This window comes from Carlito syrichta, unplaced genomic scaffold (genome assembly GCF_000164805.1).
Source record: "Carlito syrichta isolate Samal-C Ts95f unplaced genomic scaffold, Tarsius_syrichta-2.0.1 Scaffold314799, whole genome shotgun sequence".
In the NCBI taxonomy this organism is placed as follows: Eukaryota; Metazoa; Chordata; class Mammalia; order Primates; family Tarsiidae; genus Carlito; species Carlito syrichta.
In genome coordinates, this window is record NW_007258895.1 from 654,862 (window position 1) to 680,367 (window position 25,506).

The window sequence follows — 25,506 nt, forward strand, 5'->3', positions numbered from 1 at the left end:
ACCTCAGCCTCCCAAAGGCGCGGGATTACAGGCTGAGCCACCGAGCCCGGCTCGAAAATAGTCTTTTTTTAGCCTGTGACTTTAAGCAAGGTCAGTCACTCCTGTAGTTAAATAATGACCACTTATTACTTTTTCGCCAGCTTCACAAATAGATTGTTTTTTTTTAAACAAAGATCATTCTTGCTCATACCCAAGAGGCAGCAGAGCAGAAAGAGCACAGGCTACCAACAATCTGTGATATGCTGTCAGAGTAAAATACACACTGGATTTCCAACACTTTGCATGGAAAAAAAAGAAACAAAAATATCTTACTAATGGCTGGGCACAGTGGCTCTCATCTATAATCCAAGAACTTTGGGAGGGTGAGGTAAGAGGATTGCTTGAGCTCAGGAGTTTGAGACAAGCCTAGGCAACATAGGGAGACTGCATCTCTACAAAAAAAATTAAAATATTAGGTGGGCATGGTGGTATATGCATGTAGTCCCAGCTACTTGGGAGGCTGAGGTAGAAGGATCGCCTGAGCCCAGGAGGTCGAGGTTACAGTGAGCCATGATCCCCACAATATTCCAGTCTGGGCAACAGAGTGAAACCCTGACTCAAAAAAACAAAACCAAACAAAATCTCATTAATATTGTTGTACTGTATATATGTTGAATTAATATTTTGGCTATTTTAGATTAAATAAATAGTATTGAAGTTCATTCTGTTTGTTTCTTTTTTATTTTTGAAAATGTGGCTCCAGTACATTTAAAGTCACATTTGTTGCTTACATCATTATTTCCATCGGCCAGTGCTGGGTGAGGATGTTTTAGCTCAGGTTACAACTGAGTTCTACCAGGAGGCCCTTCCACACATTGTTCACTGTCCCTCCACCTTGGGTTTCTTCATTTGATGTCAAGGGCTTGAACTAGATGCCTTTTAAAATCCCCTCTGGTTCTAACATTCTAGGACTTGAGGGTTCAATAGTTACTGCTGGTGGAGAAAAAGTACAAGAACCAGGTGATGACAGAGTTGTAACTAGGAAGGGGCTGGGCCCAGGACTGGGCACCAAGAAAAGCATGGGGCGTCGCTTAGAGTCACCCAGCGGCTCATGTATCCTGGGGCTGGAGACAGCACTGTTTACACATGCCAGCTCTGCAGCTGACGAAGGGTATTTGAGGAAAGCCCTGCTCTGATATGGGGCTGGCTCTCAGCCTCAGTCCACATGTCTTCTGCTAACAGATGAGCTGGTCTTCAGCTCTGGAGCACAGCTGATGGGTGGCATGCAGTGTCACTTAAGCTCTGGGTTCTTCAGGACAGAAGTACAAACCAGTTGCAAAAAGGTTCCAGAAGACTGACTTCACTATTGTGCTACCCATCTGCACAGAAATTCAAGAAGTGGGGGGGGAATCAACTTGTCAGTTTTATTCATAATTGCCTAGACTTGGCAGCCCCCAAGATGTTTCTCGGTAGGTGAGTGGATAAACTAGTACATCCATACGATAGAATAGTGTTCAGCACTAAAAAGGAAACGAGCTGTCAAGCCATGAAAAGACATGGAGGAGAAACTTAGATGCAAGTTACTAAGGGAAAGAAGCCAATCTGAAAAGACTCCATACTGAATGATTCCGACTATACAACATTCTGGAAAAGGCAAAACTATGGAGACAGTAAAAAGGTCAGTGGTTACCAGAGGTAGGAGGGAAGAAAGACTGAAGGGGGGCAGGGGGAGCTGTGCATGTGTGGGGATAGGGGTATATAGAAAATCTTTGTACCCTCTCCCCAGTTTTGCTGTGAACCTAAAACTGCTCTAAAAAATAGTCTATTTACAAAAAAACAACTTGTCATTCATATTGTATGTGTAAGACCTAATCCCAACTTTAACAATCATAAATTCTGTGGCTATCACATGTCTAAAAGAATCAATAAAAATAAAAAGAAGACACATACAACTATTAGTTTCTTTTTCTTTTTTTAAGTCAGGGTGTCACTTTGTCACCCAGGCAGGAGTATAGTGGCACAATCATGGCTCACCCCAGCTTTGATCACCTGGGCTCAGGCAATCCTTCTACCTCACTCTCCCGAGTAGCTGGGATTATAGGCACATGCCAACACGCCTAGCTAATTTTTATTTTTATTTTTTATTTTTTTGTAGAGACAAGTCTCACTGTGCTGCCAAGGCTGGGCTCAAGCTACTGGCATCAAGCAATCCTCTTACCTTGGCCTCCCAAAGTGCTGGGAATATAGGCATAAAGCACTGCCCTAGGCCACATGACTGTTCATTTCATCCACAGCATCATTCTCTATTGTTTGTTTCTTGGAACCAGTTAATGGCACCTTCTGAATTACTTGGATTGCAAAACAGTTTCCTCCTCAACCCCCAGCCTAAGCACAGCACCTAGGGGTCTCATAGTCAGCCCCAGTTATCTTTCTAGGCTCACTTTCCACCATTCAACAACATTCAGCAAACATCTACTTGGTGCCACTCAGGTGCCAGGTAGCTGGGATGCAATGGAAAGTAAGACTGAGTTCCTTTCCTTAAGGAACTTTTTTTTGGGGAGGGGGAGCTGGCACAGAAAAAGCCAAATAAAAGCCAAGTGTAATTCTGTGAAAACTCAGTGATAAGTATAGGATACTTGCCTTAGAAGCACCTACCTCCAGCTTAGAGGATCTGGGAAAGCTTTCTGGAGGAAGTGAGATCTAACTTGGCTAAGAAGTGACCAAAATAGGAGGGGAAAGGAAGAAACAGCCTATGTAGGAAGAGTGACAGGTGCACAAGTCCAGAAGCAAAAACAAACAAGGTGCATTCCCAGAAGGCAGGAAGTCAGAGGGGGAAGGGGCCAGTGGGTGAAGCAGCCAATGGCAAGAGAAGAACCTGGAGAGGTGAGGTGGGGCCCAACCCTGAGAACCTCAACTGCCCTATGAAGGAGGTGCCAGTGGTCTCAATCTAAGGCAGTGGGCATGAGGATAGTACACCCAGGCCCGTCTACCTAGATTCCTGCAGGATCAAGTAGCTTCCCACTCCCCAACCACACCATGGATGCTGGGCTGGCTCACTTTTGCATGAGCTGTCCTTTCTGCTTGAATGTGTTCTCTTTCCCTGTCTTCTTTCCTTTTAGGAAATCCCACATTGGCCTATTTTAGGGGTCTCTCAAAGTTTTCCTCTTTTATAAACCTGCCCAACCCCAAGACTGAATCAGTCATTCCCTGCCTCATACACACACTTCTTTGTAATAGAAACTTTGGAGGAGGGATGAGAAATTAATATCTTCTTTCTTTCAGAACTGCCTCCTTTAGCGGCAGGCAGCCTGACAGCCACATTTGGGCAGCATGACCATGTCCCTTGGACATAGCTAAAGAGTCGGAGGAAGACTCTGGACCCAAATCTTGCCTCTCACTTATTACACAGGGCTGGGAGATGCTAGTAGGTCTTTTACAGGTGCTTTAGCTGGGAGAACATTTAATCTTAGGCAACCTCTGCCACTGTAAAGAGGAGAGAAAGCTGAGCACAAAAACAAACTCCTGCCATGGTCCTTGACAAATCCAGTGTTTTGTCCTAGTCACTCAAGATCTGTGATCAAGTGCCCTGACACTGAGTGACCCCTACATCCTTCAAACCAACCCTTGACTTTTGGTGTGAGCTAGCTGGAATGGGTTTTGGACAATGCTATCAAATAACCCCTAAAAAAGACACTTTTTATGGCTCTAATGCCTTTCTACAGCAATTACTCATTTCTATACTAAAGCCAAAGCTGATACAGACATGACATGAGTACTGTCACTCTCCTAGCCGATTCCCACTGTAGACATGACAAAGCGATCACAGCACTCTCTATCTGGGCCTCATAGGCCATCACCACGATGCTCCACATGGTCCCAAAGGAGTCAGCACACATGACAAAACTTACCGGCAATCAGTGTTCTAGACTGGAATATACTGGAAGCAGGCAACTATGTCCTTTTCATCATCTTAATCACATCAAGCCCTGAGCTTGACAAAAGGTCAGCATGGAATAAATACTTGCATGGAAGATAAATTACGACTATATGTTTTCTTGTTCATGCCTGCCTCTTTATTCACTCATGTTCGCTCAATGGAAGCCCAGACAGTGTTCATTCTTTCCCCATCTCAAAATAAGGTAAGTAATTAAATTATCAGTGAAACAGCTAAAATGGAACGGTGCATCTCGGCTTCAGGCACACATTTATAACCCATCTCTGCCTATCTACAGCTTGTTCTTCTTTTCTATCCCTGCAGACATGGCCACATTTTAAAGTTACATTGATTTGGGACAATAGCCTCTAAAATCTTTACAGAATCAGACCACTGTGTTCTTTCTGTCTTCTGACTTAATTATATGCCTTCATAAAGTGTGGCCTACTAACTTATGTGTAGACTCTTTTGCCAGTTTAGCCATAAAATATTTCATAAATATATATGCAATCTGAAAAAAAATCTAATTACAAAACGATAACCCATAAACTTCAGGAACTGAAAATCCTGCAAACTTCAGGAGCTATAAACTCCAGGAAGCCTGTAAATTTCAGGAACTGTGTCTGTCACAGCAAAGCCAAGCCTTTTCCTCTCCCACTTAATTTCCTTATCATACACTGCCCTCAAGCAACTCAGGCTCTACCTTGTCCAATCGCAGCAAAACGTCATTCTGAATACCCTGATAGGCTATGATTAGTGAACCCACAAAAACGAGCATCTTAAAAATCAGTAACATACCAACTCCATTAATTGTTTGAGCTGACCTATCTCTTCTGGTAATGATCCAAGTTTGTTGTTACTTGCGATTAAGACTTTGAGAGGCAGACCACACAGGCAGGCAGGCAGGGCGGACAGCTGATTTCGACTGCAAAGACAATGCAATAAGAACACACGTAAACAGAAAGGCCATTTCATACTGTCTGTGAACACGTTTTTAACAAGAAAGGAAAAAGGAGTGAACTGAGAAGACATTTTACAAATACAAAAAGTCCAATACACACATTTTCTCCAGGTATAATAACTCAAATTACAAGTACGTAGGAAAATGAAATTTATGTTTAAAAAAGAAAGTCACGGGGAGTTCTAAGGGAGGCATCTTTCCCCAAAACGAGGAATGCCCTCAAGCCCCCTGCAGAAGCTGAGCCCTGGGCCAGCCAGAAGGTAGATGGAAAATACATCCTACACAACTAATAGCAATGAGAAGCTGGTGCCAAGTGTCTTCTCCTGACAGTGTGTACAGGAAACTCTGTTGGACCAAAGCAACCAACACCACAAAGGCATCATTTTGTCCATTTTAGCAGTGATGGGGAATATCATTTTGCTGCAACTCATAAAACCACCGGGCTAATTTCCAACATTTTGACTCAGCTTCCTTTTGTTAAAACAAAAGCTGCTATGGTTAAAGTCTGTTTTGATATCTGCAAGAGAGCTAATTAAAATAAAATAAGGAAAGATGGTCTTCTGGCAAAGTGAAACTGGAGCTCACAAGAGGTTTAGTTCCAGAGTAGCCAGAGAAGTCTAAGTTGTGATCTCACCACTGGTCGGCATGAAGAGCTTCTCTATACAGAAATCTTAGAACTGACTACCATTAATGCTTAGTTTACTGAGAGATGGAAACATATTGGATAAATGAAATCTATGAATCATGTAAATGTATGTCAGTCATTTATTTCAGTCTCCTCCCCCACAAAAAGCCCTTTTTCTTGCTACCAAATAGACAGAGGTTTTTCAGTTTCTGTGACTTTCTTTGCCATTCTGGTGAAGAAGCCGATGACCACACAGTAAAATATCTAACAATCTGTATGTCATTAATTGAAACTATTTAAAACTTCTGTGTGTTTGTGCACACATGCATACAGTTTCACAGGCTGTGCTCCTGTGTGAGTGTATTTATATGCAGGCATATATCTGTGTATGTAAGGAGAGAGGCAGACAGATTGGGGACACACAAAAATAGTGTAGTCATTTTGGGGTGTAGGTACAGTGAGAAGTTTTTATTTTCTTTATTGTACTTTGATGTATTTCCCAAAATTCCTGTGTGCTTTTATAATCAGAAAAGAAATATCATATAAAACAATAAACTTGATCAGTATGATTGTTGCATGGGTTTTTCAATTTGTGAAAATTCACCGAGATGTACACCTAAGATCTATGTACTTTTCTGTATGTATGTTGTATTTCACTTGTAAGTTTTACTCTTCCCAACCCATATGAGGGAGCAGGAATCTGATTAACCAAAGGGCATCTCTAACTGATGGGCTCAGAAAAAGTAAGTGCTGTACTGTGGAAAATCCTTTCTAATTTAGCCACTCCCCTGTCAACACCCTGCTATCTCTCCCGCCCCAGGCGCCCAATGCCCAATGCCCAGGTAACTAGGTTTCAGCAAGAAGAGATACAGCCATATCTTCTCTTCACTGTCCAGATCCACAAAGAAAGCTATTTCCAAAAAGAGACAGAAGGAGCAGAGCTTTCTCTAAGGAGGTCCAGCAGAGGGAGGGAGGAGATTGAGCACCCTCCTGAGGGGCTCCTGGCACAGGAAGCACCAGCTGGCTCTTCACTTCCTCTCCTTAGAAGGACTGAGAGAAAGAGGGCAATGGGCCCACACTGGCACCTTCTCCGGGTCTCTGGGGACAGTGGAAGGGGGGCTAGGGCCACCAGCCTGTCTTTCTGTCCTCTCACATCCCTCCTGCTGTCCTTTCTGGCCTGCAGGGCACAGTGGGGTTCTCTTGGCTGGATGAGGGATCTTCCTGGTGCCTGCTGGGATGGCTTTCTTCAAGCTCCATAAAAGGCCCCTTAGAAGCTACCTCCGGAAGAGAACCCAGTTTATTAAAAGGTGACAAGTAAATAATTTGAAGCATAGTTTGTGATTATAAAATATTTATTAATGTGCCATTTCATAAAGTAAGAATTGGCAAATAAAAATGTCAATAAGGCAATTCTATTATTTTAGTCATATTTAAATTTCCTTTTGAAGAGAGGATAATGAGAATTTTCAAGAAATTTCTATACTGCTGTTTTCAGCAGAATTAACAATTACAAGTTGAAGTCCTTCCTATGTTTCTTTGCTTAGAAACTCATAGTTAAACTATTCCTAGGTTCACTACCTTGATGCAGGCATGTAACCAGATTAGCAGATGTAGAATTGAGAGTCATTTATCATACTATTTTAAGCACCGCAAAGAAGGCTCTGCTCCTTCAGATGCATGAATATTTGACATTACATGGGTTTATTCTCTATGGAAATATTCCAGGTAGGCACTAATTTAAAATAAAACAAAATTTAAGCTTATGAAAGCATTCGTGGTCTCTTTGCTGGGAATGAAAGCTTTTTTTTGCTAAAAGTTGCTGACGGAATGGCCTATCTCCTATTTATGCCCCATACATTCCTTGTTTACACTGTAGTTAATCATCTGTAGACTTACAAATCCGCCATGCCAAGAATTTAGTCATAAGACAGCATGCCACAAACCTGGGGCACATTTCTTCCACTTCATCCATCTGCTCTCTCACAGCCTCTACTTCATATATTTTATCACAGGATGTTCCTGTATTACTTGTAATTTCCCCAATAGAAAAAGGAAATACACATGCACACAAAAACCCATTAGCTCTCCAGCAAATATTTAGACAGAAGAGGAAAAGCTGCATTCCTTTTAATCCTCTACCCACCAAAGACCACCGCAGCAGCCTCAGCTTTTTGAAACCACTCATCTGGCAGCAATTTTTCTCAAGCAAATAAGCGCTTCAGGCTGCAATCCACTATCCTGTCCCCACTGGTCTCCTGCAGCCTCGATGCTATATACAGGCTCTTTGCAAAAAGAATGTTTAAAAATAAGGCCAGATAGTATCTGATAAGGTAATGTCCAATGTGTATTTTCAAAGGCTATGAGCCATATCTAAAAGCAAAATTTAATTTTTTTTTTCTCACTCAATACAAAAGATTAAATCTGTAAGGGAAAAAGGCTGCTCATTTAGAAGTAAGAATTATAGATTCAGTCCTTGTGGCCTGAGTCACTAGAGCCAAGCCCCCACCCCCATCTCTTGCCACTGCCCCTGCCCAGTCTGGGTAGAGGATCAGGGTGAGGAGGGAAGATGGGGAGAGGGAAGGCAGGGGCTTTTACCAGACCCCTGTTTATTGTGAATGTTTCCTCTTCCATCTTTTTCAGGAGAATGACTTCCCGCTGCATTTGTCTATTTCATTTCAAGATGAAATAAGGCAGCACCACATAACCTAAACATTTTTGGTAGGCTAAATTTGCAGTATAAATTTCTCTTAGTTTCAAGTACTAGTATCTTCCACTTAATTCTTAAATTAAAAAATTCACAAACCAAGTCACTTCCTATGGTTTTACTTTTAGAGATTCTTTTTATTGTATTATTACTATGGCACTTACTAATGTCCGTATTTTGAGACTTGATGTTAGTATCTGCCATTACTATTGGTTTATCAACAGGTTATTTTTCTTAAAATATAAGATTATAAAAGCATGATATATTCTTATATGCAATTTTATTATCAGGGCATAATACATATATTTAATTCTACTGGAACATGTCTCTAAACTTTTAGTACATAAGTTCACTTAATAACAGAATGCAGAAAAATTATTTTCACTTAGAAAGATTACACTATACCCAACCACTAATATGCCAAAGAAGTGGAGAGGTGACCAAAATGACTATATATGTGCTTAGCTTGAGTTTATAGTCATATGTCACCTAATAATGGGGATACATTCTAAGAAATACTTCATTAACACCATTTTTTCTTTGTGTGAACATCACAGAGCATCGTTACACAAAGCTAGATGGGACAGAGGGATAGTCTATCACACACCTAGATAGACTCTATGGTAGAGCCTTTTGTTCCTAGGTTACAAAGTTGTACAGCATGTTACTATACTGAATACTAAAGGCAGTTGTATCAGGATGCTAAGTATTTGTGTATTTAAATATATTTAAACATAGAAAAGGCAACATGTTGCACTACAATGTTACAATGGCTATGATGTCACCACTAAGTGATAGAAATTCTTCAAATCCACTATAATGGTATGGGACCACTGTAGGATACACAGTCCGTTGTTGACCAAAATGTCACTATGAGGTGCATCACTGCATTTATCAATTTTATTTATTGTTATTTCCTAATTGCTAAAATTTTGGCCACTTAAAAAATACGGTTTAGCCAGGTGTAGTGGTTCAAGCCTGAAACCCCAGCACTATTGGAGGCTGAGGCAAGAGGATTGCTTGGGCCAGGAGTTAAGAGACCACCCTAGGCAACACAGTGAAACTTTGTCTCTACTAAAATTAAAAAGCCAGGCACAGGCATGGTAGTATGCATCTGTAGTCACAGCTAATTGAGGCGGAGGCAGAAGAATCGCCTGAACCTAGAAGGTCAAGGCTGTGGTGAACTATGATTGTGCCATTGCACTCCAGCCTGGGCAACAAAGCGAGATCCCAACTCAAAAAACATATATAGTTTAATGTTTCATTCATCAAAAGTTATGCCAATTAAAAATAATGAGGATTACTCAGAGACATGCTGGGGATAAACAGGCTGGGCTATAAAATTTCAGGCCAAAACAAATCAAGTACCTAATTCTAATCTGAATAACCAAGACTAGAACATATAATCAATCCTATGAGTGACTTTATCTCTCTCATCTTCTCTAATTCCAGGATCGAACTATTTTTCTAGAAAAACATAAAAACCCTGGGGTCATCATCTCTATTTACTTCTTGGTTTTCGAAATAATGACATAAAATCATTAACCATCACAAAACTATTAAAAAAATGCTACAGGCCTGAATCCAAAGGGTCTCAAAGAAACAGGGCAGTTTTCATGATATGGACACCCTGGGCTCACCCAATACTGAGTCTCAGCAAGGGAAAGAAACTAGCAAGAATTCAGTAGTTATTGTTTGTTTGAATATTATTGTTTATGCTTGGTACCTGACACACAGTAAACAGCAGTTATTTTACATTAGTCAAGTAATTTTCTTTTCACAAGATACCTCACCTAATCTTGTTTTTATGTTCTTTCATGCATACAGTTTGTTTCTCATTAAATGCAGTGTAACCTTTTTCTGTTTTGCATATGACACCTGACAGTGAATTGTCTTCATACACACATGGCTGGGAACAATATCCATAGAAAACCATTTCCTTTTTCCTGCTTACTCCATTCTGAAAAATCCACCAGGGTAAAATATCTTACCTTTGTTTCCCCTAATGACTGAGAATTTCCCCTTCACCACCTGCCCTCCCCCTGCCTTGCCACCATCCTTACATGTCAGGGACAATTAGCAACAACATAAGCTTTGCTTTGAGTTGCCTGGTGGCATTTTGGTCAACTTTAATTTTATGCTGTAAAGCTAAAATTAAATAGAGACTATCTGCATGGTCAACTGTACAAGTAAAAAATATTTCACAAGAATTTTTAAGACAGAAATTTAATTAAGATAGATATAGATACCAGGGGTGCCTAAAAACCGTATACACATTTTAAGTATGACATTTGCTCAAAAGATGGCCTTAATCAAATGAATGTTAGCACCAGCATGCCACAGATAGGACAGTCAAGGAAAATGGTGGAAGCATGGTTGAGCGAACGTCATACTACACATTGCTACCATAATTCAACTCAACTTTGAAAAGTAATACATAGATAACATCTCTTAAAATGTGTATACATTTTTTGACACCCCAATATATGTAGATATAGAGATAGAGACATATAGCTATACATAGATATATATATATATATGCCTCAAATTCAGGAGCCCAAGTTTAAATCTAACTTAAAAAGCACTGATGCTAACTACAACTTGAGTATGGCAATCATTTGAAAACTTAACATGTTTCAAGACTAGAAACACAGAATTAACATTTCAGTGGAATCTTGAATTAGTTCCTGAAAGCTATACCAATCAATTTCACACTCCTACACATAAAAATCATGCTTTCAGAAGGTAAAGAAAAGAGAAGTTAAAAGAAGGTAGTTAAAGAGAAAGCAAGAAGCGAAAAACAAGCGTCTCAAGCAACTCAGAATTCAGGCAGATTTCTGCAACAGCCATTTTACTGTACATTCTCAAGTGCATACCTGCACCATATTTGGGCTACTGCAACTGAATTGGTTTCCCACAATAACAGCCTATCAGTCTCCTCATGAGTATAAATAAACCATTGCTTAAAATAGTCCTTTTTTTTTTTACACCCCTATAGGTCAGCAACCACTGCTACCAATGCCTACAGGTAGATTTCAAAGGACAGTTATTGATAACTAGCTCTGTCTCAATTAATTTATCTCCTTTCTCCTAAGAGTTCTTCAATTCTAAAGGGACAAGGCCCATATTGTGCTCTTAAAAACCACTACTTTAAACTTCTTTTATTTTAAAATGGAACCGAAGGCTCAAAATCAAGGGAGCTTTGGATTTTCAAGGAGAACTCAATATGCAAATCATTGCTGCTGGCACAGAAGAAACCATCTCTAAATGACTAGAAAAGAGGAATTGACACTGATAACAATTTTCCCACTTTTTGGAGCTAAGTTCCAGGTAGAAAGGACTCTGGTCTCCTGTTACCCCAGTTACTGTCAAAGTTACCTGTTAATTGCTCCTTCTCTGACACCCCACCAAGGCCTAGAAAATATGTGTAGTTTTAAATTTCCCCGCTCACAGAGTAAGAAAGGAATATTGACACTGGTTTAAGTGAGCACAGACTATGCAGTTCAATTTTTACCCAGGAACACGTTTTTACCCAAGAGTTAATTTAAAATATTCTTAATAAAAATTAAGATGCCTGAATAGTGTTGCTTACCATTTGAAAATGTGTGTGCCTCTTCATCTATTTCTAGAAATGTCTGAATGTGTAATATAGATTAACATGTATAAATATTAGCCAATGTACATCCTCTTTTTCCTACTCATGCTTCCAAGGAAACAAGTCTTCAGAAAGCTTCTATTGTGTAACTTGACAATCACTAACAACTGGGTTCCTCTCAACTGTTCTGACATTTTAACACATGGATAGCATAACCTCTTCACCAACAATATTATAAAATCCACTTATTTTATTCAAACACTAGATCTTTTGCCACTATATTTCTTAACCCATACTACAACTTATATGATGATGCAGCAAGCCACAAAACTTGATTTAGTAATTCAACAAACATTTCTTGGGTAGTTATCATATATAAGGCACTGTGTTGGCACTTAGACATGTATTGTTTTATTTCTACTCACAACAATCCTGTAAAGTAAGTATCAATATGCCTCCACTCCCTGCTTTTCTTTTCTTTTCTTTTTTTTTTTTTTTTTTTTTAAGTTGAAGTCTCACTCTGTCACACAGACTGGGGTGCAGTGGCTGCTCCCGGCCACTGCAGCCTCGACCTGCTGGGCTCTGGCGATCCTTCCGCCTCAGCCTTCCAAGCAGCCGGAACTACAGGCGCAGGCTACCACGCCCGGCTAATTTTTGATTTATTGTAGAGATGAGGTCTCACCAAGTTGCCCAGGCGGGTCTCGAACCCGCGGACTCAGGCAATCCACTCACCTCAGCCTCCCAAAAGCGCGGGATTACAGGCTGAGCCACCGAGCCCGGCTTCCCTGCTTTTCAGACATAAAAACTGACATTCAGAGAATTAAAAAACTTACTCCAAGTTGTCCGGCTAATGAGTGGCTCTGTGCTCAGGTTTGAGGTTTGAAATCAGATGAAGACCAAGCACAGTGGCTCACACCTATAATCCCAGCGTTGTAAGAATCAAGGGCGGGGGGGGAGAAACGCTTGAACCCAGAAGTTCAAGACCAGCCAGGGCAACATAGCAAGACCTTATCTCTACAAAGAATCAAAAAATTAGCCAAGTGTGGTGGTACACACCTGTAGTACCAACTACGTGGGAGGCTGAGGCAGGAGGAACCCCTGAGCACAGGAGGTCAAGGCCACAGTGAGCCCACTGCACTCCAGTCTGGGTGACAGAGTAAGACTCCGACTCAAAAACAAACAAAAAAAGAAACCAGGTGGATGAGACTTTAGAGTCTATTGTCTTCCCTGCACACAGCACAGCCTTTTATTCATTTACTCTGTAATAAAAAGTGAAGGTAAGTCAAGAAATAGTAGAAAGAGGACACAGAATTCCAAGCAAGAGGAAATGAGATACTGAACAAATAGTTAAAGACTGATTTATGAAAAAGGAATGGAGGGAAGGAGGCAAAGATAATTTTTTGAAATTTGACCTTGGGTGCTGGAGAAAAAGTCAGAGTATGAACAGGAACAAGTATCCAAGATATACTAATTTGGAAAGAAGAATAGAGGCTTGATTTGGTTCATGCTGGATTTTGAGGAGTCGCTAGGACATCAAAGAGGAATTTAGATGCTAGGCAACTGGGGAAATGAGGTCTAGTACTCAACTGAGTCAAAAAGAAGAAAAATGTATTAGAGACACAAGAGGCATGAGGTCTGAGAGAGATTTAAGGACTAAAGCTTTGGGGAATTCTAGCATTAAGCATTAATTCTAGCATTAAGGAAGAAAAAGATTATCTAGACATGGGAACAGAGGACAAATGGGAGGTAACAAAGTGACCATGAAAGCACGTGACCAAAGCCAAGAAAGGAAGGAAGGTGCTGTGGTGTCAAAATACTGAAAAGAAGTCGATTATTTTCTATACCTACTAAGTGTCTGCTCTGTTCAAGAACCTGTTCTAAACTCTGAGACAACACAAAATGTACAGGAATCCTAAAACTTCATCTCTAACAGGATTAGGCAAGATATCTCTCTGACTGATATCACCTGTGTCCTATCTGATCATTAATCATATATATTTTAAAGTGCTGTAGCAGCAGATGTTTCCTTCTAAAATTCTAAAAGTTTAAGTTAAAAAATTTAGTGACTCGGGCAACTCCTTTGGGTCCCCTCCCATGGGAGCTTCTCTGTCCTCTCAATAAATCTTGCTTTAAAAAAAAAATTTAGTGACTCCTAAGTAATAAAGAGAGTGAAACTTTCTTTATGGATCTTCTCATGTGAGGTGAAATGAAAGGATTCCAGGTTAGTCTTAAGAACTCTGGAAACAATTGCCTGCATACTTTTGACACTGTTGTCCATTGTTCAAGGTGGTCTCTGACGATTCAGACTGTTCTCTTCTCCAGGTACTGAGTTCACAATGGTCTCTTTCTGGGACTCATCTACTAGAGGGGCCACCACTCCTAACAGTTTTACCCTTTGAAATTATTGACCAAACAAAGCAGATGCATTACCCCAAAGCACACTGGGTACCGCCTCAGCCCCAATCCCACACCCATCTACACACTAACAAGCACTCACTGTCCTTATGACACAGGATCTGAAAGAAAGAATTCATAATCCTCACTGAATATCACTGCCTTTCTTTTTTTCTTCCTATAGTTTTGTTGAAATAGTTCGTGGCCGGCCACAATGGTTCACGCCTGTAATCCCAGAACTTTAGGAAGCTGAGGTGGGAGGATTACTTGAGTTCAGGCATTCGAGACCTGCCTGGACAGCATAGCAAGACCTTGTCTCTAATCAAAAAATTAGCCAAATGTGATGGTGCACGCCTGCGTGCCTGTAGCACGCAGTTACTTGGGAGGCTGAGGAGGAAGAATCACCTGGGCCCTAGAAGATGACAGTGAGCCGTGATTGTGTCACTGCCCTCCAGCATGGACGACAGAGTGAGACCCCAACTCAAGAAAAGGAAAAGAAAAAAGAAATAGTTCATAAAGCTGTACAACTCTTGTATGTGGTGATAAACATTTGGGTTATTTGGTGTAACAGGAAAAATTGTGAACAATTTTGCAATGGGCAAGATTATTGGGTATCTTGTCTTATATACCCTTCAAGGTGCTCTCTGTCTGCAGACACAAATGTTTTGGGGTGAAGAAGATGTGAACCCCCAAATTTAAGAAGTTATATTTAATGGATTTACTAGGACCCAGCACTTAGAGAACAAATATTGTTATCAATACAGTATATTTCAATACATTTGGAGAACATATACGGTATTCAAGTCCATGTGGAATAGTCACAAAGTTAACAATGCATAGAGTAAATCTTGACCAATCTGAAGAATCTATTTCAAACAGAAAATGTTCTCTGGCACAATACAATTAAATTAAAAGATAACTTTCAAAACTATTATATAGAAATGTAACACTTATAAGTGTAATCTAACATTCAAAGTAAGTAATACTGGAAACTAGAGAAGATTAGGAATGATTAAAAGAACTCTGCATATTAAAACGTTTAGGAGTTAGCTAAAGTACTATGTACAGGGAAACCCATGGCCTTAAATAATTCTATAAGAAAGAAAAAAAAACTAGAAATCAATGAGCTAAATACTCAAACTCCAGAAATTAGAAAAAGAATAAACTCTCTGAGAAGATAAAAGGAAATATGATAAGATCAGAAATTAATGAAACAGAAAATAACAAATAGGTTTGTTCAATAACATAAACAGTTTTGTTTTGTTTTAAGTCAGAGTCTCACCCTGTCACCCAGGCTGGAGAACAGTGGAGCACTCACAGCTACCTCAGACTCAACCTTCTGGACTCAATCTTTCCGCCTCAGCCTTCCAAGTAGCTGGAACTACAGGTGCACACCACCAAGCCTGGCTAATTCTTTTACTTATTGTAGAGACAAGGTCTCGCCAAGTTGCCCAAGCTGGTCTCAATCTCCTGGACTCAGACAGTCCTCTCACCACCACCTCTCACAGTGCTGAGATTACAAGTGTGAGCCACTGCAGTCAGCCTGAAAGCTTATTTTTTAAAAATACACAATTAAGACAAGCCAATTTCTGAAAAAAGAAAAATAAAGTAGGTCAGGCATGGTGGCTAATGATTGTAATCTCAGTAATTTGGGAGGCTAGGGCAGGAGGTTTGCTTGAGGTCAGGAGTTTGAGACCAGTCTGGACAATACAGCCAGACCTCATCTCTGCCCAAAAAAGGGGGAAAAAAAAAAATTGCCAGGCATGGCATCTGTTAATCCCAGCTACTCAGGGGGCTGAGGCAGAAGGATTACTTGACCCCAGGAGTTCAAGGCTGCAGTGAGCTATAATCACACCACTACACTCCAGCCTGGGTGACAGAATGAGACCAGGTCTCTAAAAAAAAAGAAAGAGAAATAATGCACAAATTTACAATATTAGAAATAAAAAGGAAAACCAACTATAGATATAGTAGAAAGTTTTAAATTTCAAAGGCTTTTTCTTATTTAAATACTTAGGCTGTCTCCTGGAAAATTCTCTAGTAACTATTTTCACAATGATAAAACTGTCCTGAGGGGCATGGAATGCAACAGAGATTGTCATCAACAAGATAATGAAGGTGAAAGTGCTTAGCAGACTATAAAATGTCAAAGAAATGTATCCCAGTCATTTCTATTATTTATGAAACAGTGTGGCCTAGGGATAAAGCACTTTCTTATTTCCTATCTAAAGGGTTGTTGAAGGGTTCAGATATGATGGTGTGATGGCTAAATTCTTCTTAGCTATTAAGAAGTGGTGGCGGCGGTGGTGGTGGCAGTGGTGGTAATGATGATGATCACGGTGATGATGATCCCAAAAAATCCACACCTTCTTTCACGTGTCTATTTTTTTTTTTAATTTCTCCCATCTACAGCACTTGTTATAAGACTTGGTAAGCTGCAATGTCCTTAGGAGATATATATTAAGTTGATTATTGATGAAATGGCAATGTTTCAAAGTACTTGAGTAGAAAAAGAAATGTAATTTGGAGCTTGTTCATCTGGAACTCGCAAAATAAATGTTGAGAATTACTACAAATGAAGACCTTACCCAATGAATTAAGAGTGGAATTCACCTCATTTCCAGAGTGCTCATTTGCAGCACAAAGATCTTAATGACTCCATTAACAGCAGAAGCAGAACTGAAAACAAAATCAACATATTCTGACAGTGCTCTTGTTATTAAAGCCATAATGTCCCTTTTGTGTCTCTCTGTTCTTTTTTTCAACACAAACACTGATCTGAAAGAACATCTGTGATCAGGTGATGCGTATAACAAAAAAATCCTCTCTGAAAGTTTTGCCAAGTATGGGCTATCCTAACAGGAATGGAATCTGATCAGAAAGATCCAATTATTAACTTATTCACACTTAAGAAAGCCTGTCAGCTACCAATGCCAATAGACATAATTTTATAGGAAAAACAATTAAAAATTTTAGGGACCACTGGCTGTAGGTTCCACCTTGAAAACAAATGACCAGTGAGCACTAGAAAAGGCAAAGCTTAAACCGTATGTGGCTGACCATGCACGTAGACTGAACAGCCCTAATGGCCTCTTCCAACTCTGCCATTCTATAAAAATGTCTTTAAATTTTAAGTTGGCTTATTTTCAAATTCCAACTTGGTTCACTGTGTTTTAGTGTCTTTCTACAGATCTGTCATTTCACAAAACACAACCTAGCTGCCAAAGACCAGCTCCAAAATATACATATATAATAAAATAATGTATTCTCATTTTCCCTTTGAATAAGAGAAGATCTTCATGAAAGGCAGTGAGAGACAAGTTTGTACTGAATTGAACATAACTCCTTCCCCTTTCCAGTTTAGGGAGTTATCATCCATTTTCTCATTTTCAGGATAGAAGAAACACTAAGTTGCCATTGAGAACTTCTTCAGAAATGTCAGTGCAAGGAGAGGAGACATTTCTTTGGGAAAATTAAAATTAATTTCTAGTTCACACACACAAAGATATAAAAATTTGTGGCTTCCAAGCAACCCTAGCATACAGGACGCTTTTCCCAACCCTTCATAGAGTGCAATATTCTGAGGATTAAAGATTATTTCTCAATATAACTCCCAAAGGAATGTGGGGATACGGGTTATATGGCCATCAGGAAGTTGGCTCTTTCTGCACATTGTTTAGCAGCCAAGAAGAATGCCAAGCTGCAGAGAAAGCAGCCAAAACTAATTCCTTTTATGGTGTGATAACATTTTGTCCAAGAGACCGCCCTCCTCTTTATAGGCAACGTCTCAGAAACCACTCCTGAGAGGCTGGGAGAGAGAGGGTCTGCTGATAAATAAGCCAGACAGGGCCAGGTGACTTTCACCCTAAGAAGTAAAGACACTCACCAGAATTCTGGAAGCAACATTATCAAATGCTACAAAGAACTTCAGGTTTTTGGCAGCCTCTTTCCCTAGCCCTCTCTGAGATGAGACTTTTAATCAAAGTCTCTATTCTTAGATTCACAACAACCCTACTATTGCCAAGAGTTTTGCTACTCTGGGTTATTTTCCTAAGGTACATTTTCTTCGTAAGCCTCATCAACAACAACCTCTCCCGAACAACTTAAAATAGATTCTAAGCTTTGTGAGGTTTTCCTGTGTAACTCAGGTTCAAAGTGTTTGTTCGTATATAGGAACAAGTCTTGCTTAATCATTTTTGTTGTTCTTGGCCATGTTTCTTGGATTAAAACACTTTATAACAGGAAGAGACACAGTGGCACATATACTACATTAACATAACCTTTTGTTACGAACACCAAGAAGCAAAGATTAAAAGCCCAGATTCTTCCAACATAGACTACATAAATAGCAATAAATTAATATTTTCCACAAATATAACATTTCCAGCATGTGAAAAAAATATGGAAAACACACAAGTGTTTTTAACTGCATTTCACAGTGAAGACTTTTTTCATGTGCTACTTAAACCTCTAGTCTAAGACATGAGTGAGGTTTTGGCACCAAGCAGCCTTTTGACACTTAAAGAAAACATATCAGCCAAGAAGCTGGGTAAGCAGTGACATACCACCACTACCACCATTACCATCACCATCAAATATTTATGACTGTTTGCTGAACTGAAATACACAATACATCCCAGAAGGCATAATCAATTTTGATTGTTTCTCATAAATTCAATGTAGGCTCATATGGCATCTCTTCTACATCGGAATACACAACATTAGTGACTTCTACATGTAATTTACTAACAGAGGGAAAAAATTAAATACAGTGAGACTTATAGAAACGTGAAATCTGTGGAAATTTTAAAAGCAGCTTCTTTGCACTATTTTAGCTAACAAATCTGTCTTTCTAGTTAATAGAAATAAGAGGCAAAATCTGGCTGGTGGCTCACACCTGTAATACCAGCATTTTGGAAGGCCAAGGTGGGAGAATTGCTTGAGACCAGGAATTCAAGACCAGTCTAGGCAACATAGCAAGCCCTTGTTTCTACAAAAAAATGGAAAAATTAGCCAGATGTGATGTTGCATGCCTGTACTCCCAGCTACTTGAGAGGCTGAGGCAGAAGGATCAACTGCGTCCAGGATTCAAGGCTGCAGTGCACTGTGATCATGCCACTGCACTCCAGCCTGGGCAACAGAGTAAGACTCCAACTCAAAAAAATAAAATAAGAGGGAAAAACTCTAAATATCACAAAAAAGAAAGTATTTGAGGGTACTTATTTATTAAATTGAGTAAACGTGCCTATTTATTAAAACTCTCTCAGAAGGTGCCATATTGGACATAGTCTTAAGTGTGGGCTTAAAAGTAGCGTAGTTTCTTTAATTTTCTAAATTTCATACTGACTTCCTCATACATAAGTGATAATGTCATGCATTTATTCTATACTTCTATCTTTAATATAAGCTTCCTCCGTTGTCATAATATCCCATTTATAGCTAGAAAAAAAACAAAACCTGGATTGATGCAATTCGGTAGCTCTTCTACAAGGTAGAGTGTCTGTAGAATCCTGAGTGTCTCCCCCAAAAGCCAAAAGGAGCCACGCTCCTTCACCATACTCAACAAGAAATATATTTTATTTTGTTGACTTAATAATATTCAGGAGGAGCAGCAAGGACATAAAAAGGCTACAGTGGCCAACCCTGGTTGTTGTGGAGAAGACATCATGTCCTGATCATACATAAGCACGATATTCCGAATTTCTCCTGGTTACCAGTTTGAGAATGGCTAGGAGGGAAATGATACTTGGAGGACAGGAAGAACTCACACAGGCAACACTATCCTATTACCCAACATCTTAAAAGACTTAACAATCTAATTAGATGCTACTGGTAATTTCTAGATACTATTACATATTTTCAAGTCAACAGATGTGACAGTCACTTACTATTTCACTACTACAAGTAAATATTTTAGGCAAGAGTTGTATTACATTCTATCTCAAATCATTCCCAAACTGAGAAATATCTCAGCTTCCAGGGTCCAATTCTTAGAGGACATTTCAACTATAGCCAGTGATCAAATAGGAATTGCAGGCTTGTAATTGAATGACACAAGACGACCATCTTTTTGATAATTTTAAAGCTTGCTGTCATTACTATTTGATGTTTACACATTCAGGTTCATGCAGTAAATTTTACAGGAGGTATCAAAAAAATTATATATGTACATACAGTATCTGGCTTTCTAAAAAGTTTAGAGGATATCCATACCTTTTTCATACACCCATATACAATACCTCTGAGAGGTAAGAAACATGCTTTTTTCTTAATTTTCTCCACCTAATTATGAAATTCCTTCAAAGAACACAATTCAAAACAAGAGAGTAGGTCTCTATTATGGTAATTAAAAGTAGAATATGTGAGCAAGGAAAAACAGAACAAAAACAAAAATGACAGATACAAATGGGCAATAAGAGAAAGATAAGCATGAAATTAAACAATTACAGAACAGAAAACAAAATTCAAAGCATCAGGTGCTTAACAGTTCTTCTATCTCTCTCTGTCCTTTCCATTCCCTAGGAATTCATCACACAACCCTGTCTATAATGCACCACCTGGTTCTCTCCAGTCATTATCAGTTTAAATGCCTTCTCTGTTCATGCCTTAAAGAATCCTGAGTGCCAAACTCCAATGTATTCTTTCTGCCCATCTAATATACCAATAATTTACTCTCATCTAAGTGCAACACAAAAATCTTCATACCAAAATCAGTTTTACTTATATATGGCAAAATCTTAAATTATATAAAGTATATATAATTTATATATATAATTTATATATACTTTATAGATATAATTATATATAATTTATATAATTTAAGATTTTGCCATATATAAGTATAATTGCATATGTGCTATATAAATATATTAATATTTAAATTTATTTTTATATATTACATTTTTATATATTAAGATTTTATCATTATCATCTACTGTTAGTAGATAAAGTCCATATCATCCAGGAAGAAAAATGTCATCTATACCCAAAACGTTTCTCAGTGCATATGGACTTAATATGACAATACAAAGTAAAAACCAATTATCTTTTTGCATACAGGACTATACGGAGGGGCGACAAAGTCACAGCAGGACAAGAGTGGGTAAGCAAACTGACCAACTGCATATGCTTTTCCCTGTGTGGGTTAGGATTAGAGTACAGATGTCTCAGGGAGATATTGAATCAAAATCTATAGACAGCCGGGCTTGGTGACTCAGCCTGTAATCCCGCGCATTTGGGAGGCTGAGGTGAGTGGATTGCCTGAGCCCGCGGGTTCGAGACCCGCCTGGGCAGAGAGACCTCATCTCTACAATAAAATCAAAAATTAGCCGGGCGTGGTAGTGCATGCCTGTAGTTCCGGCTACTTGGAAGGCTGAGGCGGAAAGATCGCTGGAGCCCAGCAGGTCGAGGCTGCGGTGGCCGGGAGCGGCCACTGCACTCCAGTCTGGGCGACAGAGTGAGACTCCAACTCAAAAAAAAAAAAAAAAAAATCTATAGACACCACTAGGCTCACTTCACCAGGCAATTCCTAGATAACTAACATTCTGGTGTGGTAGAAAAAGCAAGAAAACTCAAAACGGTCAGATGAATTAGAAACGTGCAGAAGTGAAGATCAAATACACGAACCTCTAGAATACCCTAACTTTATTTACCAAAAAGAAGTTGAAGCCACTGACAAACATGCCTAGAATTTTTTTCAGCTCTGATGAAAAACAAATGAGCCCCAAAGGAAATACAATAGAAACCTATTTTTGGCTATTAAAAAAAAAAGGAGAAGCCTTGTGTTTCTCAGTAGCCAACTAAATCAGAACTAAAAATCCACTGGCATCATTTCCTATCACAAATTGTTGCTATACTTGGTTCACTGGGAACTTTGACCTTTTAGAAGCTGGGTACATCTGTTATGCAGCACAAGCCTTGCTGATTGGGTGCCACCCTTCGCATACCAAGATGATGCATCTAAAACCAAGGCTTTAAAATAACTGATTTTCTTAACTTCAGGGTTACTCAAGGGTATTAATATGTTACACTGTGTTGTGCATAATTAATCATTAAAGATTACTAAACTATCCTCAGCAAACATTGACCTTATTTAGTGAGATGTAAAGAGAGCAATCTTTATATTTAGGTAGAGTTGCTTAGTGCTCCTCAATTTTCTTCAAGAGGCTTAAAAAGGATGGCTATCATTAATAATTCAAAAAACAACAGGTGCTGGTGCAGTTGCAGAGAAAAGAAAATGTCTCTACACTGTTGGTGATAATGTAAGCTAGTTCAGCCTCTATGAAAAACAGCGTGTTGATTTCTAAAAGAACTAAAAATTGAGCTTCCATATAGCAATCACTCTCCTGGGAATATAGAGGAACATAAATCACTCTACCAAAAAGACACCTGCACACGCATGTTTACTGCTGCACTATTCACAATAGCAAAAGCATGTAATCAACCCTGGTTGCCCATCAAAAGTGGACTGGATAAAGAAAATGTGGTACATATACATGATGAAGTATTATGCAGCTATGAAGAAGAACAAAATCATGGCCTTTGCAGCAACTTGGACACGGTTGGAAATCACCATACTAAGTGAACTATCACAGAAACAAAGAACTGAACACTGGATGTTCTCACTCATAAGTGAGCCCTGAACACTAGTCACATTAGCACAGGGATGGGAACTGCTGGAGGTGTGAGCATGTGGCAACACAAAGGGTACCTAATCTACTACTGGGGGAGTGAGGACCACCTAGAAGCCCAAACTTCACCCTCATGCAGCCTACTTACATAGTAAATCTTCACTTGTAAACCACAACTCCATAATTAATAAATAAATTATAGAAAAAATTTAAAATGAATAAAGTGGATGAGTTCAGTCACCATTAGTTAGCAAAGTCCAGTGTTACCAATAAGCCCCAAAGACCAACAAGGCTTTCTCTTGATTTACCCCTAATTTATTTTAACAGCCGAACTCTTTTTCACTTCTTTTATTCTTTCTCTTCCAAAATCTACATGAATAACTGAAGATAGCATACATACAACCTTACAAGCACCAATGAAGCAAAGGGTTTAAATGATGCAATATAAATCATTTTTTTAAACATTGTCATATTGACATTTGGAGAAGTTCAGCACCAAGAACAATATAACAGTACAAGTTTATCATGAAACGTATTTCTTAAAATACCTTTGTGTGATTTGCTTAAAATAGTGATCAAAAACTGCAAAGAGAAAAAAATCTGACAGAAATAAAAGTATAATGATTTTGAATTTCTTTCACTGAAATTGATGACAACTTTTATAGTTAACCCACCTCAAGTTTAGGTAAGTCAGCATCTGCAGATTAACGATGGCTTCAGGAATGACTCTGATACAGTTATGATACAGATTAAGAATTTCCAGTGATACAAAATGGCACAATTCCATTGGGACTTCAACCAGTCTGTTTTTAGATAAATCTACGAGAAAGGGAAAGAATATTTTGTTAATAATCTTCAACATAATTAATACAGTCCTATAAACTATGAATACTGTTATTCTTAACATTATAAATTCAGACCCACGTTATCCTTTTTTGTACCTCTGTTACTACAGCATTTGTGATTACTATTCCCTGACAAATTCAGGGGCACATAGAATAGGGAAAAGCAAAATTACCACTAAAACTTTTTAGCTTTCTGAAGGAGAACTTTTTACTCCATCTAAAAAATTATCTCCAACGCATTTTACCCTAGACAAGTATGTAGAACTCTACCCTTGAATATATCTGAATACATATATTTACCATAACTATTAATCCAACTTTGCATTTATAAAGCATATTGTCTCTCCACCTGCGGTATAATATCTTTTATACATAAGAAACATTATATCCTCTGCAAACATACAATAGGCACTAAATCTTATTCACTAGAAGTACTTAGTACCTATAATTTATAAGACCAAAATAAATCAGTGGTATCTATTAAGAACCAACACTGTGTGTGCTGTACAATCAGTGGTAAAACTGGACACCACTAGCCAAATGTACCAAATATGGCAACAGTGGTCCACAGAACAATGTAACCATACAATGTAGTTTACAGTATTGCCATCCCAACAATAGCATTATAGAACAGTCCTTGATATCTAAATGGGAATTCTAGACATGACTGTCAAATGCCATATGACATAGAATATAAGGAAAGAGCTGCCTCTCTTGAAAACAACTCAATAATAATAAATCACGGACAACCCCTTTGGGTCTCCTCCCACTGTGGAGCTTTTCTGTCCTCTCTAAATAATGATGATGATGATAATAATAATAACAATAATAATAAACCTCATTATGTATCAGAAGGAACAGTATGAACTGAAGATGTTCAGTAAATAATACGTTACATATAATTAAGTAAACAACACATTCTGACCAAAAGAAAATATAAACATAGAAAACTTAAACAGATCAATACCATAGATGAAATAGATGTCAAAGAAGTACCCTCCTTCCGATAAATAACTACACAAAAAAACAAAAATAGGACTAGATGGCTTTGGGAGGAGAATTCTAACAAACATTTAAGGAATAATTGTGATACCTGAACTATTCCAACCCATATAAAAAGAAGGAACGTTTTCAAATTCTTATTTAAAAATGAAATATAATATTGAGACTATCACCTAATAGAGGTGCACAACAGTGAAGCTGCATATGACTCTCCCTTCTACAGATTCATGCACATCTTAAATTTAAAAAGTAGTAAATAGGATTGAGAAGAACATAAAAAGATTAACATGCTCTAAATGAGTGAGGTTTATTCTAAGAATATAAGGAACTTATATTGTTTAAGCCATTAACCATATAGATAGACCAAAAGTGAAATAGTATATAATCACCTCCTTAAATATGAGAGGCATTTGATAAAACACCATATTTATTTATTTATTTTATTTTTTTATTTTTATTTTTTGAGTTGGAGTCTCACTCTGTCGCCCAGACTGGAGTGAAGTGGCCACTCCCGGCCACCGCAGCCTCGACCTGCTGGGCTCCGGCGATCCTTCCGCCTCAGCCTTCGAGTAGTCGGAATTACAGGCGCACGCTACCACGCCCGGCTGATATTTTGATTTATTGTAGAGATGAGGTCTCGCTGCCCAGGCGGGTCTTGAACCCATGGGCTCAGGCAATCCTCTCACCTCAACCTCCCAAAGGCACGGGATTACAGGCTGAGCCACCGAGCCCGGCTCCATATTTACTTTTAAAACAACCTTACTGAGGTATACTTTATATATTATTAACGTGGTCCATTTCACATTTACATCTCAATGATTTCTAGTAACTTTGCTA

The 25,506-nt window shown here is 38.8% G+C and overlaps 1 protein-coding gene across 1 annotated transcript in view; it reads right to left on the bottom strand.

The window, feature by feature from the left end:
* LOC103274556 (leucine-rich repeat and calponin homology domain-containing protein 1-like) overlaps positions 1-25,506 on the bottom strand; it is a 158,302-nt gene that overhangs the window by 29,555 nt on the left and 103,241 nt on the right. The window contains exons 2-3 of the mRNA XM_021705891.1: positions 23,497-23,641; positions 4,712-4,838 (exon numbers count right to left, since the gene is read on the bottom strand). Of these exons, the coding sequence (XP_021561566.1) occupies positions 4,712-4,838; positions 23,497-23,641 (272 nt within the window). The remainder of the gene's footprint in view (positions 1-4,711; positions 4,839-23,496; positions 23,642-25,506) is intronic.